Raw genomic sequence first — 13,742 nt, 5'->3', positions numbered from 1 at the left:
GGATCTTTATTCATAATGATCATATTGCATTCTCTTCAGTTTTTTATTATCCTTAGTTTTCCAGTCCTTCCATCTTCTTTTTATTTGGGAGCTTTATCTTGTTTTTTCTCTCCCTCTCTTCCTTCTGTATGTTAATTTGATATTTTGGCAGACTTCCAGATCTTGTCCCTGTGTGCTCACAGGCAGGCTGTGTTTGCACACAGATCAGGGAACTTATTTGTGGTCTGGGCTGTAGTTAATTATGCCTTCCATGGACATGAAATCAATTTATTTAATTGGATATTGTGTTTGGCAGAAGGTGGTACCTACAAATGACAGTGTTGCTGCTCATTTCTTTGTTAACATGAGTTTAAAACAAAGGATGGATAACTTCCTTTTCTAATGCCCAGGGTTTTTCATTGATTTTCCTGATTGGTGCTCCCTTGCTTCTAGGTTGGGTACACCCCAGACTGGATCTTTCTGCTGAGGTGTGTAATGAAGATCAGTCCGGAACAGGGCCTGCAGTTTTCTCAAATGCTAGTGCAGGATGAGGAGCCACTGGCTGACATTAACCAGGTGAGCGTAGGCAGTTTTGGACAACTTTTTGTGGCTTTTTAGAGCCATCTAGAAGATTCCTTTATTCATTTCCTGTTAACTTGTCTTAGTGCTTTTCTTCATCTGCTATTAATCTTCCAGTTTTAAAAAATCTAGTGTACTTGGGGAGTTTGTCTTCTAGTCTTTACTATGTGAGTACTCATTGCTTCCTTTGTTTTGAAGTACTTTAGAGAATGTTTGCGTGGGTTTGTGTCTTTGGGTGGTGATGGTGTAGGGTGTGAGTATGTCATTTAGGGTCCAGCCCTCCATCCCTCTCCCCACCCCAGTTACCACATCATTGTCTCTCCCTGACCATTGGCCTGAGCACCAGGAGCTAGTGCTGTTGCATCCCCCAGATGTTCATCCTGTGGATGTCTAACTGACCTGGATCTACGTGAGCATCAGCCTATTTTTTAGTGTAAACCTACTTAGAATTTAGATGTAAACACATGACAAGTCACTTTCAGTCAATTGGTACAAGGAGCTCTGATGATATACAGATGTGTAACAAAGCTTGAAGCAAGGCATCAGAGCCAACAACTGTTTAGAAATAATAAGTGCAGTTATATGTGTTTATATGTCTGGGAATTTGCAGATATTTTGGAGAACATAGAATAAGAGATTTGAGACAAATTTACTTAGCTTTCAATAGGAAAGAAATTTCCAGTTCACATCTTGTTTATAGTTCATATTTTAAAGTTGTTTAAAATATAAACTTCTCATACTTTATGAGAAGTTCCACAATTAGTAAGTTCTTTTTTATTTTCCTGTAAAGCTGTCCTTCAAAAACAATTACTAAATTTATTCCTATATTTCACATCTTAGTGAGGCATATTAATTATTTAAATTAACATCAATTTAGCTTTAATAATTGTCTAAGTAAATGTTTGCATTTTCCCAGTTGTGCCCCAATAATATAATGATATATATGGGTTAGATATCAAGTATCAGCTGCTTTGTTAGTCAAGATTCTGCAGAGACAGAATCAATAGCGTAGCTCTAGCTATACGAGAGGGAGCCTGAGCAACATAGTGAGACCCCATCTCTACCAAAAAATTTTTAAAAATTAGCCAGGCGTGGTGGTGCACACCTGTGGTCCCAGCTACTCAGGAGGCCGAGATGGGAGGATCACTTGAGCCCTGAAGGCTGAGGCTGCAGTGAGTGGTGACCTTGTCACTGCTTCAGCCTAGGCAATAGAGTGAGACCCCATCTCAGATATATGAGAGGGAGAATTGGCTCGTGATTATGGAGACTGAGAAGTCCTGTGATAGACTGTCTGCAAGCTAGAGGAGACGTTGGATTCCGGTAGCATGGCTCAATCTAAGTTTGAAAGTCTCAGAACCAGGGAAGCTGATGGCGTAACTCTCAGTCTGAGGCCAATGGCCTGAGAACCCTGGGGGGCCTTTGGGGTAAGTCCTGGAGTCCAAAGGCTGGGGAGCCTGGAGTTCTGATGTCCAGAGGTAGGAGGGGGAGAAAGTCCCAGCTCCAGGAGAAAGAAGAAATCTATTCTTTACTTTTTTGTGCCCCCAGCTGATTGGATGGTGCTCCCTGACATTGAGAGTGGATCTTTCCTACTCATGTGGTCCCCCAACTCACATGCCAGTCTCCTCTGGGAACGCCCTCACAAACACACCCAGAAGGAATGCTTTACCTGGTCTCTATGTGTTCCTTAATCCAGTCAAGCTGACACCTAAAGCTAAGCATCACAGCTGCCTCTAGGATGTGATTAAGTAATGTATGATTACTGCTTGGATCACTTGAGAGGATTCTGGGGGTTCATATGTTATAAAAGTCACTCCCTTTCATATACTTTGGTAAAATACCTCACTGGTAGGTATGATGTAGGTGATATGATTTCACAAGATTATCAATAAATTAATGGTCATAAATTACGTGTATTGTGTTGTTGTTGTTGTTGAGATGAGGTCTCTGTGTTACCCAGAATAGTCTTAACTCCTGGGCTCAAGGAATGCATGCATCCACCTTAGCCTCCTGAGTAGCTGGGACTATAGGCACACGCCACCACACCTGGCTCTATGTGAATTGTGATGACATAAGAAAATGCAAAGGGGCCAGGAGCAGTGGCTCACGCCTGTAGTCTCAGCACTTTGGGAGGCCGAGGCGGGCGGATCGCCTGAGGTCAGGAGTTCGAGACCAGCCTGACCAACATGGTGAAACCCTGTCTCTACTAAAAATACAAAAATTAGCTGGGTGTGGTGACGGGTGCCTGAAATCTCAACCACTTGGGAGGCTGAGGCAGGAGAATCGCTTGAACCCTGTAATCTCAACCACTTGGGAGGCTGAGGCAGGAGAATTGCTTGAACCCAGGAGGTGGAGGACGGAGGATGGAGTGAGCTGAGATTGTGCCTTTGCACTCCAGCCTGGGTGACAGAGTGAGACTCCATCTCAAAAAAAAAAAAAAAAAAACCCAAAAAAACGAAGGAACTAATTGTTGAATTTCTAAATGAGATAATGAGATAATATTTCAGGAACTATTTCAATACGAAAATGAAACACTGTGAATGAAAACACACTGAGTGAAAATGTGGCTTGGATGTGTTTCAGATTGTGGACATTTTCATGGAAAACAGTTTAATTCAGCAGTGTACTTCCTTCTTATTGGATGCCTTGAAGAATAATCGCCCTGCTGAGGGATTCCTCCAGACATGGCTGTTGGAGATGAACCTTGTTCATGCACCCCAGGTCAGTGACATTGTAGGCTAACACCGAGCTGCAGAGCACCTGTGGCACCCCTCTGTGGGTTTGCAGACTTGAGCACAGTGGCTTTGGACTGGGCTGGGCTTGTGCCAGATGTTTATCTTGTACTTCTCAGTGAACATTCTCCATGACTCCCCTTAAAAGGATTTTCCAGAAATCATGGTACAGGACTTTCATGGAAACAGTTATAATTGGGGCATCATTTCTTTCTTTCTTGTTTTTCATTGTGGTAAAATATACATAACCAAATTTACCATTTTAACAACTTTTAAGTATCTGATACAGTGGCATTAAGAACATTCACAATACTATGCAACCATTACCACTATATGGTTCCCGAACTTTTTATTATCCCAGAGTAACTATGTAACTGTCAAGCAATGACTCCTCATTTCCCAGCCCCTGACAACTGCCATTCTAATCTGTCTCTATTAATTTGCCTTTTCAAGATATTTCATATACATGGAACCACAAAATATTTGTCCTTTTACCTGGCTTTTTTCACTTGGCATATTATTTTTAAGGTTCATCCACGTTGTAGCATGTGTTAGAAACACCTTCATTTTAAAAACTGAATAATTGTCCACCGTGTGTATATATGACATGTGTTTATCCATTCATCCATTGATGAACATTTGGGTTGCTTCTACCTTTAGGCTATTGTGAATAATGCTGCTGTTCACATGGGTATACAAAGATTTCTTTGAGACCGTGCTTTCATTCTTTGGAGCATATACCTAGAAGTGGATTTGCTGGATCATATTGTACAGTAATTCTATGCTTACCTTTTTGAGGAACCACCATAGTGTATTCCAGGAGGCTGCACCATTTTATATTCTTCCCAGTAGTGCTCAGCAGTTCCAACTTCCGTATATCCTTGCCAACGCATTTTCCCTGTCTAAAATAATAATAGCAATCATCTTAATGGGTGTGCAGTGGTATTGTGGTGAGGCATCATTTGTTGGCCTGAAACTTGTGGGAGGCAGGTATAATCAAATCACATGTCTGTGCTATTTTGGGTTAAATTTAGATATATATACAAGAAAGAGATTTAGAGGAGTTTATATCAAGCTGTTCACGGTACTAAGTGGATAAGATTGTACAAGTTCACTTTGTTCTTTACTTCTCTCTTCTGGCCGGGTGCGGTAGCTCACGCCTGTAATCCCAGCACTTTGGGAGGCTGAGGCGGGCGGATCACAAGGTCAGGAGATCGAGACCATCTTGGCTAACACAGTGAAACCCCATCTCTGCTAAAAATGCAAAAAATTAGCCGGGCGCGGTGGCAGGCGCCTGTAGTCCCAGCTACTCGGGAGGCTGAGACAGGAGAATGGCGTGTACCCGGGAGGCGGAGCTTGCAGTGAGCCGAGATCGCGCCACTGCACTCCAGCCTGGGTGATGAGCAAGACTCCGTCTTTAAAAAAAAAAAAAACTTCTCTCTTCTGATTTGTTTTTTCTTTAATAATCACTTATTGTTTTTATAATTATGAAACAACATATTAAGTATATTGTTCTGTTACCTCAATTTATTCAAATCCACAGGTTAGCTGCTAAGAAGTGGGTCATATTCCAACTATAGGAAATAAAAGTGCTGTTAATTTGCTGCTTGGGGTCTATTGGACTCTCATGACTTTGTGAGTGTATGTAATAGTTTTTGGTGAATGAGATTTGAAACACACCAAGCGCCACTCAGAAACTTGGCAGACACCCAAAGGAATGCCCAGACCCTAAGGGCTGCAGGACAAGCAAGTAGTTGGGTGAGGTGCCAGCAGGCTCTGGCTTAGTGCCCCAGGATGCTGGCAGTCTTCTCTGGGCAGTGGGACTGCATGATGGTTTCTAAGTTCTCTAAAATACACTGTTGCTATGATGAGAAAATGTTTAAAAACAAGAAGTAAAGATAAACCTGAAGGAAACAAAGGATAGGAGACTCAGGTAAGTGCCAGGTGTTCTAAAGCCCTACTCTTAGTACTTGGTTTGGATCGTCAACTCTATGGGGAACCAGAAGTGCGCATCACTCTGAAGTGGTCTGGTGTGTGACAGGGGCTGTGGTCACTCAGTTTGGCTATACCTGGTTGGTGATGCAGATCCTTGAAGGAATAAGAAAGAGTGTGCTGGGTGGCAGGGAAGGCACCCAGGAGCGTAGCTAGTCAAGACCAGCATTAGATACTGAGGGAGCACCCATTCAGCCATGCTGCAAGGCTTCTGTGTTGACCTATCCAGTCTTAGCCCAAAAAGTACTTACTTAAAGAGAATATTTAGTGGCTGGGTGCAGTGGCTCGCACCTGTAACCCCAGCATTTTTGAAGGCCAAGGTGAACAGAGCCCAGGAGTTTGAGACCAGCATGGACAACATCGCCAAATCCCATCTCTACAAAAAAATACAAAAATTAGTCAGGTGGGCCAGGCATGGTGGCTCACACCTGTAATCCAAGCACTTTGGGAGGCCAAGGCGGGAGGATCACGTGGTCAAGAGATGGAGGCCAGCGTGGTGAAACCCTGTCTTTACTAAAAATACAAAAATTAGCTGGGCATGGTGGCACGTGCCTGCAGTCACAGCTACTCAGGAGGCTGAGGCAGGAGAATGGGGTGAACCCAGGAGGTAGAGGTTGCAGTGAGCTGGGTGGGATCGTGCCACTGCACTCCAGCCTGGCAACAGAATGAGACTCCGTCTCAAAAAAAAAAAAAAAAAAAAAACAAGTAGCCAGCTGTGGCAGCATGCGCCTGTAATCCCAGCTGCTTGGGAGGCTGAAGTGGGAGGATTGCTTGAGCCTGGGAGGTCAAGGCTGCAGTGAGCCGAGATTGCACCACTACACTCCATTCAGCCTGGGCAACAGAGTGAGACCCTGTCTCAAATATATATATATATTTATTTATTTATTTATTTTATGCCTCATAAAAATTGTTTTCAGAAGTGTTCATTGTTTTTTAAATGCAATCCCCAATTCCTAAGTCTGTATTCAGCCTAGTAGAGCAGTCTAGTAAGCACAGATCGGATTTGTTATGTTCATGTCTCCTTCTGGCCATTGCTAGTCTAAGGCTTGAGCTCATTCAAGGAGAATCGGTAGACTAGAGCCCTCACGTTGATCTTGCCATAGAAACCCTATAAGAATGTGATTGCTGGCTGGGCGCTGTGGCTCACGGCTATAATCTCAGCACTTTAGGAGGCCAAGGTGGGCAGATCATTTGAGGTCCAGAGTTCAAGACCAGCCTGGCCAACGTGTTGAAGCTCCGTCTCTACTAAAAATACAAAAATTAGCCAGGCATGATGGTGCGCATCTATAATCCCAGCTACTTGGGAGGCTGAGACATGAGAATCGCTTGAACCCGGGAGATGGAGGTTGCAGTGAGCCAAGATTCTGCCACTGTACTCCAGCCTAAGTGATGGATTGAGACTCTGTCTCCAAAAAAAAAAAGAAAAAAAAAAAAAAGAATGCGATTACTTAAAAGCTGCAACAGCGACTTGGACTCATCCCAGTAATAGGGCTTTATGGAGCCTCAGCGTTTCTCATAGGCCCAACTCTGTGGCCACATGGGGTAGGCCCAACTCTACAATATGGGAGGATGGAGCCTTGTGCAAAGGGCCTAAGATGACTTGAAGGACAGCTGGGGATCTTGGGACCCACAAGCACTGCTGCCACCAGAGTTGTGGGTGTGGACAGGGGCCTGTGAGTTCGGGTTGCCAGGCTATACCCTACCCTGGGGCAAGGCTGAGCAGCTGGTCTTAAAAAGTTATTGCCATTGATCAGGCTTTCCCACCAAACTCCCTGTTTCATAGGTTGCAGATGCCATCCTTGGAAATAAGATGTTTACTCATTACGACCGGGCCCACATCGCCCAGCTCTGTGAGAAGGCAGGCCTCCTGCAGCAAGCACTGGAGCACTACACCGACCTCTATGACATCAAGAGGGCTGTGGTCCACACTCACCTCCTCAATCCCGAGGTATTGTGTACCCCTGGGGCACTCCTATTATGGCTGTTGTCTATGCCATTAATGTCACATGCTCCCCAATGTTCACCTGTTGATGATTGTGGAACCATGGCCTGAGCCTGTCACTACCCTAATCTACCATACTTTACTACCAAAAGCAGTTCTGGTTCAGCATACGCACAACGTTTATCTGCTCAGCAGCATGTCTGGGCCCTGTAGTACCTTTCTTTCTGATGTCCACCTTTGACTTAGTCTAATAGCAGGAATACTGGTCACCTTTTAACACTGACAACCTAACAGGGCTGTCTGAAACCATTAGCAAAGCTGAACTAGCTATTGTGTTCCAACTTATGGAATAAGTTTTAGCATCGTCTGTGGAATATTGCAGGTGAACAGTTTACATCAGTGTCTTTTCCCAGCTTTACTCCTTGCTCCTACTTTTTCCCATGATGGATAGTTGCTTTTCAATCCCTTTATATGGAAATTCTCTCTATTTTTGACACTCAGGGGAACAGGAGAATGACCTAGTTATTTTCCAAGTGTTAGCAATCTTTATAGTGGTGCATCGTTGTGGACAGACTCTTCCTTGTTCCCAGTGGCTTGTCAATTTCTTCGGCTCCTTGTCGGTGGAGGATTCTGTGGAATGTCTGCATGCGATGCTGTCTGCTAACATCAGACAGAACCTTCAGCTGTGTGTTCAGGTGGCCTCTAAGTACCATGAGCAGCTGGGCACGCAGGCCCTGGTGGAGCTCTTTGAATCCTTCAAGAGTTATGAAGGTAAACCGTGCAGCCTTTCGCCGACCCCGCCACGTTGTTTCCTTTCTCAGGTGTTGCGGTCTACCTGCCCGACTTAAAACGGCCTTCCTGCAAAGCCAGGCAGGATGCAGCACTCGCTGCCTTGGGTGCTCAGTCGGTGGCAGAATGCAGCTGCCATCTCATGTGCACCCTCAGCTTCAGTGTCCTTTTTGGTATTTCCAAAGGAAGAAATCAGGTTGGTTGGTGATGGAGTGGAGAAACTTATGGAGCCCGGTGTGTCTGTGCAGCACAGTCTGGCAAGAATTCATCTAAAAGCCTGTGTCGTGGGTACCGTGAAAGGGCCTGATGTCTGGTCTTCACAGCCCCAGGAGGGAGGCTCTTTGGGCCTCTCCTAAGTGAGAGCCCACGATAGAGGGTACATTGCTTTGTGGTGTCTGCTAACCCAGTTGATTGCAGTGGCTGACGAGGCAACTTGGTTGTCTTCCTTTCCCCTTTTTGGACATCACCCCAAAAGAGTGTTCTAGGGCAATGGGGGTGGAAGTAGCTTCGTTAGGGACAGGTAGGGGCTGTCTGGCCCACCCAGGATAGAGACTAAGCATTTGTCTAGGCATCAAGCCACTGCCACGTGTCCGGTGATGTTGGGGCATCGGTGGAGGGTGGGACAGGACCCTGCCCTCAGGGAACTGGCCTTCTCTTCAGAAGACACCACTGTAGGAAAGACCATGGCAGACGATTGAGTGGAGCTGGGCTGGGAGAGAGAGTAGAGTAGGTTGGCGGGGAACCATCGGCCTAGGGGCTGCCCATTCCTTTCCTAGCATCAGAGTCTCACAGTTACAGTGAAAGACCTTGACCGGGAGGGGCCTTCTCGGATGTATCCTATCTTGTTGTTACTGTCCAGAGTTGCAGGCCTCCTCCTGGAGGCCGTGGCTTATTTCTCTCTCCCTTGGCATCAGTCCCACAGCCCTCTCAGATTACCTCAGTGGGAATTACTCTTGACGACGACTATCTAGGTATACCTGGGCCCCCAAAAGGAATTTCACATGTACCAAATATCTAGTATTTTACATCAAAACATGCCAGGTATGCCTGCCAAATTTGATGGAAATCTGACTAGCTATTTTTGGGAGCTGCCAAAACAGACAGATGGCATATTGATTATGAGTTCTGAGTGGGCTGTGGGTCCCTGGAGAGTGGAGCAGGGTCATCAAGGGAAGGTGGGCAGCAGCTACGGAGGAGACAGGTGGGTGTTGCAAGGACGAAAATGAAACGGTCTGTCTTCATAGGCCTCTTCTACTTCCTGGGCTCAATCGTGAACTTCAGCCAAGACCCAGACGTGCAGCTGAAATACATTCAGGCTGCCTGTAAGACAGGGCAGATCAAGGAGGTGGAGAGGATATGCCGAGAGAGCAGCTGCTACAACCCAGAGCATGTGAAGAACTTCCTGAAGGTGTGTTCCAGCACTGCCTCCTTGTGTTCCAGCAGCTGACCTTGCTGATGGCAGGCGGGGCAGACCATCCGCAGGATGTCCCAGGAGGCAGGAAGCTGGATCTGTCTTGCCAGGGACCCCTTAGTCCCAGGGACAGAGCTCCGCCTTATGGCTTAAAGTTCTAGAGGAACCCTTCTATCGTTTTAAGAACATGGAACGCAGCTTGAGGCTGTGCTCTAAGTATCTGGCACGTGAGTGGAGGGAGTTAGTTTATTGCTGCATTGTAATTCATCAACATCCCATTAGTGCCATTGTCAATTAGGCAGGCAAAGCTGCAGAAACAAGTAGACCACTCAGCACTAGTGTCATAAAGAACAGGAAGCCTACTTCCTTATGTGGCAGTCCTGGGTGGGCTGGAGGTCAGTGGGGTGGCTTTCCTTCCCACTGTCCTTCAAGGACCAGGCTCATGGCTGCTTTGCGGTGTTCAGCACCTCACGTGGATGTCGTCTTCCCAGTCAGCTAGAAGATGGGAAGAGCACAGAGGAACCAGCATGGGTGGTTTTTATGGGCGAGGCCTGCAAGTGGCAGATGAGACTTGGATTCATGTCCCCTTGGAGGAAATGAGGTCATGTGGCCACACTTAAAACTTCAAGGGAAACCAGGAAATGTGATCTAGGCATGGGACCACACAAGGGGGAGGCATGATTGTGGTGACCTGTGGCTGTCCTACCCAAGTGCCATCATCATCTGGGAATGGTGCCCAGGTGTGTTTCCATGGCCTGTGGCTGCATGTCTGAAAAGGCAGCCTTTACTGCAGGTGTGCTGTTCTTGAGAATGGCCTGGTTTCTGTTGGGTTTGCTGCTTGTCTTAAAAGATATTTTTGTCCAGATTTGGAATGTTAATGCCACATTTAATGGTCTTTAACCAAATACTATTATCTTTTTCACTTATTTCCAAAGCAAACACCATACCACAAAACGACAGCCTATCTAGAGCAGTCTCATTCTGAGTCTCCTACATGTCACTCTGCTGCAGAGACAGTGCTGTCCCATATGGGCAATGAGTCCGAGGTCTGGCTGTCTGGTTTCTCCACTCCCTGACTTGTTATGTGCATTCTAATCCTCAGGAGGCCAAGCTCACAGACCAGCTTCCCCTCATCGTCGTGTGCGATCGTTTTGGCTTTGTCCATGACCTTGTCCTGTATTTATACCACAACAACCTGCAGAGGTACATTGAGATCTACGTGCAGAAGGTACTGCTGGCTCCCTGGAGTGACACCTGGCTGCCTCTGGACCCCAGTCAGTGACAGTAGTCTTCGCCTCAGAGGCTGCCTCTAACATCTGGCATTTCAGAGACTATCATTTTGAAGGGTGGTGGGTTAGTGTGCTCAGACTGCCAGAGTAGAAGAACACAGTCCAGGCGACTAAAACAACACACATTTATTTCTCACAGTTTTGGAGGCTGGAAGTCCACGATCAATGTGCTGGCAGGGCTGGTTTCTGGTGAAGGCCGTCTTCCAGGCTTGCAGACGGCCTCCTGGCTGTGCCCCCACAGGGCCTTTCCTCTGTGCATATACATTCCTGGTGTCTCTTCCTCTTCTTAGAAGGACACCAGTCCCGTTGCATTAGGGCCCCACCCCTGGCATTGATTACCTCCTTAAATACCCTCTTTCCAAATAGAGTCCCACTAGGAGTTAGGACATCAGCAAGTGAATTTTGGTGGGACACAGCGCAGTGCTAAACAGGAGCCCTTTCAGGGTTTTGCCCAGACAGTCCAAGTTGTAGGAGGCTTCTAACAATAACTTGTGTCTGCAACACTGAAGTTACTTCACCTTGACTACCGTAGGTCAACCCTAGCCGGACCCCAGCTGTGGTTGGAGGGCTGCTTGATGTGGATTGTTCTGAGGAAGTGATTAAACATTTAATCATGGCAGTGAGAGGACAGTTCTCTACTGACGAGTTGGTGGCTGAAGTAGAAAAAAGAAATAGGTAAGGTGTCCTTACTTGGTGTTTTGTCTTACCCCTGGATTCTAGTGTCTGTTGTTGTTTCTGTCTAATTCTCCAGGACTGTCTCTGTAGCTGATCATTCATGTGCATATCTTAGATGTAGCAGTGAGTTACTTGCTATTGGTACTGTGAATACCTTGGGGGAAAACCTAACAGTAGAAATCAGTTTGGAATCAGGTCCGTCTTCGTCCCTAGAGCAACCTGAAGTTAATGTACTCCAAGATTTTTTGTTTCAGGAAACATCTGTCAGAGCCCTGGAGTTGCCCTCAAGATTTCCAGTGGTAGCCTTGAGACTTTACGGTGCCTTCCTTCTTTCAAAGGCTCAAGCTGCTGCTTCCCTGGCTGGAGTCCCGGATTCAGGAAGGCTGCGAGGAGCCTGCCACTCACAATGCACTGGCTAAAATCTACATCGACAGTAACAGCAGCCCCGAGTGCTTCCTGAGAGAGAATGCCTACTATGACAGCAGCGTGGTGGGCCGCTACTGTGAAAAGCGAGACCCCCATCTGGCCTGTGTCGCCTATGAGCGGGGGCAGTGTGACCTTGAGCTCATCCAGGTGGGTAGCAGATGTGCTGAGCTGCCCATGCAACCCTGGCCTCCCAGGGAAGCTTTCAAAGGTGTGCCCGTGGGGAGCTGATTAGGGCTTTCTGAGCACCTGGAGATGGCAGGTCATGAGATTATTTCCTTGTGATTCTCGCAGCTTTTGGGAACTTGCTCATGCGATTTGTATGCATTGTACCTGTAGACCAAGTGGCCATGAACCTGACTTATCATCCCTCTGCTTATGGTCCTTACCGTTGCCTGGTAATTTGAGGGCAGAATTGAACTCCTTGGCCTGACTCATGAGCTCCTCTGTGGACTGCCACCTTCCCCCAACTCCCCAACTTGATCAGCCACCCATCTTGCCACCCCACCTGGAGGGGCCTGCAGTTTCCTGGGTGCCTCATGTCCCGACTGCCCTTGTACTTCATGCCCCTTTTTTGGGATAACCCTCTACGCAAGCCTTTCCCCATCACCTGACCGGTGAGCTCTTGCTGGCCCCTCCTTGAGACATCTGCCCAGCTCTTTTGCCTACATCTGCCCAGGTTTGGATCCACATATAATTACATGTTTAGGTTGAATTGTATGAACTGTTCCTACCTAACCATTTGATCTAAAAATCCAGACATGAACAGAGCACCTATGAGGTTGGTACCGCACCAGCCTACTCGGGCTTTTCCCATGATACACAGGCAGCTTGCGCTGCATCCGCAGACACCTTTGCATGCCACTCAGCCTTTGTGCCTGGCATCTGGCACTCAACAGATCCAATCCTCACCAGGATTTAGCAAGTGCTGCAAACTCTGGCACATTCCAGTGGACTGATGGTGTTTTGGAGATCTGTTATAACATTCCATAAAGGGTCTCCAAATCTGCCAGTGAAAGCACAGTTTGCAGTTTTTAGGTCTTGAAACATTGCAGTGTTTGTGCTGTTTTATACCAGTTCTAGGCTGTTCTGATAACATTTTACAGATGGTTTAGAGCTAGCTACATATGAGTACTTAAATTTAACTAAATTAAAAATTACCAGTTTAGTTCCTGTCATGCACCACATTTCAAGTGCTCAGTAGCCTCCCGTGGCTAGTGGCTGTATCAGACAGAATGGGAGACAGAGCGTGTCCCTGAATGCAAGAGGTCCTATTGGCCAGAGATGTGGCACATCCCCAGGAGTTGTAAACTTGGAAAGGGCATTTTGAGGTAGTTTGAGTCCATTGCTAATCCTGTAGGATGCTGCTCATCCCGTGTCAAAGCACAGCGCCTTGCCTGGGCCCTGACTGTTCACCAAACTGGTATCAGGCACACAGGGAACGAATTGGGGTGTGTCCTCCCAAGCAGCTTCCATTGATTGGCTGCTGTGTTACACACATGAGTATGCTCATTTCAGGTGTGCAATGAGAATTCTCTGTTCAAAAGCGAGGCCCGCTACCTGGTACGCAGAAAGGATCCAGAGCTTTGGGCTCACGTCCTTGAGGAGACCAACCCATCCAGGAGACAGCTAATTGACCAGGTGAGGCACAGAGATGGGTATGTCTATGCACCTGCATTTTGCCGTCTAATCATCTTTGTGGCTCAAGTGACTGGTTTCATTTTTCATTTAAAACATCTTGACCTAGTGCAGTCGCTCACGCCTGTAATCCCAGCACTTTGGGAGGCCGAGGCAGGTGGATTCCTTAAGGTCTCAGGAGTTCAAGACCAGCCTGGCCAGCAAGGTGAAACCCTGTCTCTACTAAAAATACAAAAATTAGCTAGGCGTGGTGGCACACGCCTGTAATCCCAGTTACTGGGGAGGCTGAGGCAGGA

The 13,742-nt window shown here is 46.8% G+C and overlaps 1 protein-coding gene across 8 annotated transcripts in view; it reads left to right on the top strand.

Annotated features, from left to right (window-relative positions):
- The window catches only part of CLTCL1 (clathrin heavy chain like 1), a 106,136-nt gene that overhangs the window by 55,771 nt on the left and 36,623 nt on the right, over positions 1-13,742 (top strand). For all 8 annotated transcript variants that reach the window (XM_030915145.1, XM_030915144.1, XM_030915143.1 and 5 more), the window contains 9 exons: positions 433-555; positions 3,139-3,276; positions 7,063-7,227; positions 7,812-7,992; positions 9,255-9,418; positions 10,524-10,649; positions 11,243-11,385; positions 11,724-11,958; positions 13,327-13,449. In XM_030915145.1, coding sequence (XP_030771005.1) covers positions 433-555; positions 3,139-3,276; positions 7,063-7,227; positions 7,812-7,992; positions 9,255-9,418; positions 10,524-10,649; positions 11,243-11,385; positions 11,724-11,958; positions 13,327-13,449 — 1,398 coding nt within the window. The remainder of the gene's footprint in view (positions 1-432; positions 556-3,138; positions 3,277-7,062; positions 7,228-7,811; positions 7,993-9,254; positions 9,419-10,523; positions 10,650-11,242; positions 11,386-11,723; positions 11,959-13,326; positions 13,450-13,742) is intronic.

The sequence above is a fragment of the Rhinopithecus roxellana genome, chromosome 13 (assembly GCF_007565055.1).
Source record: "Rhinopithecus roxellana isolate Shanxi Qingling chromosome 13, ASM756505v1, whole genome shotgun sequence".
NCBI lineage: Eukaryota > Metazoa > Chordata > Mammalia > Primates > Cercopithecidae > Rhinopithecus > Rhinopithecus roxellana.
This window is presented reverse-complemented; position numbering and strand designations above follow the sequence as displayed.